The sequence below is a fragment of the Populus nigra genome, chromosome 2 (assembly GCF_951802175.1).
Source record: "Populus nigra chromosome 2, ddPopNigr1.1, whole genome shotgun sequence".
Taxonomy (NCBI): Eukaryota; Viridiplantae; Streptophyta; class Magnoliopsida; order Malpighiales; family Salicaceae; genus Populus; species Populus nigra.
Genome location: NC_084853.1, coordinates 47,574,532 through 47,580,251, shown reverse-complemented (window position 1 = coordinate 47,580,251; position 5,720 = coordinate 47,574,532). Strand labels below are relative to the sequence as shown.

The following is a 5,720-nucleotide window of genomic DNA, read 5'->3' as shown; positions in this document are numbered from 1 at the left end:
TGTTTTTTAAAATAACTTTTTGTGTTTGAAAATGTATTAAAGATGATTATTTTTAAAATTTTTAGTATTAATATATTAAAATCATTAAAAAAATATCAATTCAATATAATTTTTTACAAGGCAAGAACACCTGAAAACAGAACCCTAAGTTATGACAAACACCTCCTTGAGATGATGGGTCGGGTCAAATTTAATAGTTATGGAATTGAAAGAGGCAATGGGCCACTTTAGTGTCTACAACTTCTTAAATAACCTCTAACATGAAATCCAAAGGTGTCCTGAGAAAAAGAATAAAAAGAGTTCATGAAAGATAAGCCCAGCTCCATTTATGTTATGGTCCAAATACGAAGACACACGTTGTAATTCAAACCGCGCTTATCGGGCCTAGGGCTGTTTGAGATGATAAGCCATCGAAGCATCGCAAGTATCTAGGAATTTCCATGGGCTGCCCACCTTTAAACTAGGAGATATTGGATCTCTCATGTCCCCTGAAATATGTTCTGTCATGTGTTCCTAAATTCGTGTCTTGGATATCGTTTAACAAAACTTCCAGAGATAAAATGGAGTTAAAATAGAAATAAATATTTAGTAAATACTATTGAATAAATATTATATAACTCAAGTATTAAGACAAGCCTAAGCTATAATTATAGGACTAAAATCAGCATAAAAGAAGAAGAAGAAGAAGAAGAAGATACTAAAAATGAGGCTAGAAAAAATATGTAAAATCTCGAAAATTTGGAGTTATAAATTATTCTTTCACCTTTTTAATATATAGTAAATTTTGAAAAAAAAATTGAAGAATTTATTTTCATTATTATCAGCATTGAATTAGTTATTATAAATCAATAATAAAATCTAGAAAAACAAAGAGTTTTTTGAAATTAATTTCTTATTTATTCATAATTTATTTAATTATAATAAATTTCCAACAAAAAAATAACATTGTTAATAAATTAAACAGCTATACGCATGCACGCAGCAACTCCTACACCTGCGAGCTTGAAATGCAAGGCAAAGTATACTGTCCAGAACAAACCTCAATTCTTGTTCACAATACATTACTTGATTTAAAATTCATCACAAACCAATTAATTTTATCTTAAATCTCTAGAAATAAAACAACGTTGCCCTTCCGGAATCCTTGTCCAAGGAACACGTAAAATACTTACAATGCCCGCGTAAAGAGGTCCTGCTGTCTAATCTGGAGCATGCATTGAAGAAAATTGACAGAATGTATTAACTGAGGGCAGAATGATATTTTACTTCTTTTATTTTAAAGTATTCCGAGCGATGATCAGACTGCTGACGGAGTTAGTGTGTGTGAGTGTCTCTCTATATATGTATATCCTTGAAGCATGGTCGAATGATTGTGCCAAAACCATCATTAGTCGCCGTTGCTGTTCAAACTGCTATCTACTAAAATATGTAAGAGATGTCTAAGGGCTCACGTCACCGAATGCTTTATGTATTTATTTGTTTCCCGACAAGAAAAGAAAGTCGCTTGATTTGCAATAGCTTGGAATTACGGTCCAAATAGAATTTAGTTGAAATTTATTTTTTTAATATATTTTTATATCATTTTGATATATTAATATAAAAAATAAATTTTAAAATATATAAAAATTATTATTTTAATTTATTTTTAAATAAAAAATAATTATAACCACACTCACAAATATCATTCACTTTATTTTCCATCATTTATTATCTTCACTCCGTATAAAACGTTAAAAAATCACTATTAAAACATAATTGGTACTTAGATTTTATTTTAAATTCTATCTGAAAATTTTTAATTAAATAAAACTTGATTGGCTCGGTAAAATTCAATATAATCTAAGTTGTATTAGCTATTTTTTAAAATAAATTTATTTCAAAATAAAACCACCAATAAAAATTGTTTCACCATCCACAAATTGATTCAATAACTCGTATCCTTTCGCATCCATTCTCTGTACAGAGGCTGAGAAACATGCAAGGATACGCAGCCCTTTCCGATTAGTTTGTTCAACCGAGACTCGCACGCCGAGGAATAAAAATAGGAAGAAAAGGAGCATAGTGGTAAGTATCCAGCCATAGTAGATAAAAAAAAATATCGGTCCATGCACTCACGGGGGCCCAGAGCCGGATTCAAGTTGAAGATGATGTCCAGGGAAAACTCAGAGATGATAAATCAACGGTGCAAAACAGGTTAACGATACATCTCAACGGTGAAGGGACCATAGAGAAAAAAGAAAAGAATCCCATGTGACTTGAAGGTAGAGCTTTGACGCTACTTCTGGTGTCCTGTAAAAGAGGAACCTTGTCGGTCCCACCCAACTCTTCACTCTAACATATACTTACGACTTTTGCATTAAAAGCTGTTAAAGGTCAACTCCACCTCACTGTCTCCAACCCAAATCCCTTCACTCCCTCCCTTTCTCACCGATTTTACCGAGTCATCTATCCAACGGCTCATCACAACAAAACCTTTTGACCTTATCCCTCCCTCCCTCTCATCATTTTACACGTTCTCCAACCGGTTTCAATAGACCCGCTTCAAGACTTTGATATGAGGTGGTCAAATTAATTTTGCCAGTTGGCGGATGAATCTAATTTTTTTCACTAGATAATATCGTTTTAAACTTTTTTAAACAAGCTAAACATGTTGATTTGATAAAAAAAAAAAAAAAAAATGAAATTAGGCTAGAGTTAAATTTCAAGCTAATGAATAAATATGTATTTAATGTTGTAAAAACTTTGAAAAAATAAATTTAAAAAAACTTTAAATTATAGTATTGGGTCAAGAAAGAGTTTTCAAGATCATTTATATTAATATAAAAAAATATTTTAATATATTTTTTTAAAAAATAATTTTGAAAAATAATTTTTACTGTAATATCAAAACACGCTCATTTTTATAACTGTGTTTTTAATCCCGTTAAGGGGACCCACCTTTAAAGAGGCATTCAAAGTCCTGGAAAAAGCCTCCATGTGGCAGAGACCCATTAGACAGGGAGTTTGACGGCAAGGTAAACAGAAAGGACAGGATAGTGACCTTTGATGCCTTTGGCATTTGAGAGAGGAAAGGGCATCGGTTTGACTCTAAAAATAATATAAAATAAGCACTACTTTCCTTTATTTTCTCAGCATCTTTCTCCTTTCCCTTTTGCTTTTTCTTTCCTTTTCTTTTTTAATTTTTTTTCCCCATGTTTCAAGTTCCGTTGAATTGAATCCCTTCTGTTTATGTATCTACCTATTTCTACAATAATCACAGCAATCTTTTCTCACCCCTCTCGTCTTTTTATATATCAGTCAATCAATCCATAGAGAGAAAGAGAGATTCAGTCTTGGATGGTGTAAAAGACATGGCTGTGGAGCTTATGATGGGGTATTCTGGTGATAGTTTTGCTACAAAAATGCAAGAGAATGATGTGAGAGAAGCCGCAACTGCTGGGATACAAAGCGTTGAGGAAGTCATAAAACTGCTCAAACAAAATCAACTGGAACAGCAACAAAAACAACAATACTACCAAGAGTTGTCTGTAGCCTCTTCAAGTTCCAATCTTGGCACGGATAATATCATGGCTGTTACTGATATGGCCGTGAACAATTTCAAAAAGGTTATTTCTTTACTGGGTCGCACCACAAGAACTGGCCATGCTCGATTTAGAAGAGCTCCTGTTGACTGCCCTCCTCAACAACAAATACAAGAACCAGAACCGCAACAGCAAAAACAGCAGGTTCAAGAGCCGGTACCATATGTTCGAGCAATTAATTCGCAGCCAACAGAGCAAGGATCTGCTTTTAGAGTTTATCAACCGACCCCAATTCATCGTCTCCCTCCTTTGCCTCACAATCAGCAACAAAAGACACTGCTGGTTACGAAAAATGGATTATCAGATCGGAATGAAATGGCTACTACGATCAGTTTCTCTAATTCGCCAACAATATCTGCTCCTACTTCTTTCTTGACAGGGGAAACTGATTGCTTCCAGCGTTCTGTGTCTTCTGTGTTTCAGTTTACCCAACCTTCTGCTGGTAAACCTCCTTTGTCCTCTTCTTCTCTTAAGAGAAAGTGCAACTCCATGGATGATGCTGCTCTCAAGTGTGGCTCTTCTTCTAGTCGCTGCCACTGCTCCAAGAAAAGGTTTGTTGTCTAAACTAGCACAATCAAATTTCATTTGCTTAATTTTTATGGAATTGTTTGAAACGGTGCTGATTTCATTTTTCATAACCCTTTTTTCATTAATTCAGCAGGAAATCAAGAATTAAAAGGGTGGTTAGAGTTCCTGCAATTAGTAGTAAGATGGCTGATATCCCACCTGATGATTATTCCTGGAGAAAGTATGGCCAAAAGCCCATCAAAGGCTCTCCTCATCCCAGGTATCCTATAGTTGCCTTCTTTGTTTCCTTGGTTCTCAATACATTCTGGGTATTGTCGGGCCTTCAATGTTCCTTTCACGTTTCGATTTATACTTGGATAGTCGTGGGCAAGTCCAAATACTCAACCTTGATTCCTTCTGTTTCAACTTGTTTAGGGGATACTACAAGTGCAGTAGCGTGAGAGGATGTCCGGCACGCAAACACGTGGAGAGAGCTCTAGATGACTCGATGATGCTTATTGTGACCTATGAAGGGGAACACAACCACTCTCATCCAATCGATGAAGCACCCGGTGCTCTTGTCCTTGAATCATCTTAAGTCAACTGATCAATCGGCATGGAAAAGATCTTCCCCAGTTCATTCACGCCCGTGTAAGACAAGACACTAGTGCTCAGATAGTCAAAAGGACAAGGCTAGTGGGCACATTAGCTGCCTAAGCAAAAAAAAAAAAAAGGAGAAAAAAACTCCATAGGATTCCTTAGTTTCTTTCATGTGGCTGAAGACTTTTGTTTAGAAATGAAAAAGGTAGGAAGAGGATAGATATTGTGGATTTGGTGGGAGTTGAATCATGCAAGTAGTGGGTTTTTTATTAATTTTTTTTGTCAAGGTCCTACACTGATTTCTATATTTTTTATTTTTACATACATATATGCTTGATTCCCTGGTGGATCTTGCAAGGTTTTCCCACTTATTTTGTTCCAATTTCCACTCATGTTATGTGCATTGTTTTTAAAATGAGCGGCAGTCAATGGGCAGGAGAAGGATTTGTATTTAATAGGGGCATGGTTGACCCCCTTCATGTCCAAAATAGTTATGGTGCTCGCGATGGTGGATGAAGGGAAGTTTTGGCCTTTTGGGTGGAGGTGTTATCCTCTTCTTGTTAGTTTATTCCACTTGGCAGGCAGTGTTTTCTCCTATGTTCTGATTGAATTTGTGACAATGAATATGCCTGGATTTGGGTGTTGTGGAGAATCCGTAAAAATTATGGTATATGGTATGGATGACTTTTGAGAGTTCATGCAAGTGACCCACCTAAATTAATGAAAGTTTTGCAAAGTCAAAGTTGCTTGCTGGGGGTGATGATAATAATTGTTCCCCGCCATTAGTGGTTTTTAAACTAGATTTGTTATATGTGTTCTGCATCGGGCTGGATTCGTATCCATGACAAATTAGATGCTAAATTTATGATATTGTCACCGAAACAAGTATAGAATGAACAAATTAGTTGAGTGCAAACAATTATTTCTTGAGCAAGAGTTTATAAATGAAAGGGTGAAGAGTGAAATGATAATTTCATTGTAATTCAAGTTATATTTTACTGTGTATTGGTTACACTTGCACCCGGACAATTC

The 5,720-nt window shown here is 35.2% G+C and overlaps 1 protein-coding gene across 2 annotated transcripts; it reads left to right on the top strand.

Moving 5' to 3' along the window:
- The first annotated feature begins 3,116 nt into the window (after window positions 1-3,116).
- Window positions 3,117-5,055, top strand: LOC133681370 (probable WRKY transcription factor 7). 2 transcript variants are annotated; one of them, XM_062104401.1, is made up of 3 exons: window positions 3,117-4,132; window positions 4,243-4,368; window positions 4,524-5,055. In XM_062104401.1, the coding sequence occupies exons 1-3, from the start codon at window positions 3,351-3,353 to the stop codon at window positions 4,684-4,686; spliced, it is 1,071 nt and encodes a 356-aa protein (XP_061960385.1). In that variant the 5' UTR covers window positions 3,117-3,350; the 3' UTR covers window positions 4,687-5,055. The 2 variants fall into 2 exon arrangements, with proteins under 2 accessions (XP_061960385.1, XP_061960384.1); XM_062104400.1 differs by having other exon boundaries at window positions 3,119-4,132; window positions 4,240-4,368.
- Window positions 5,056-5,720: the final 665 nt, after the last annotated feature.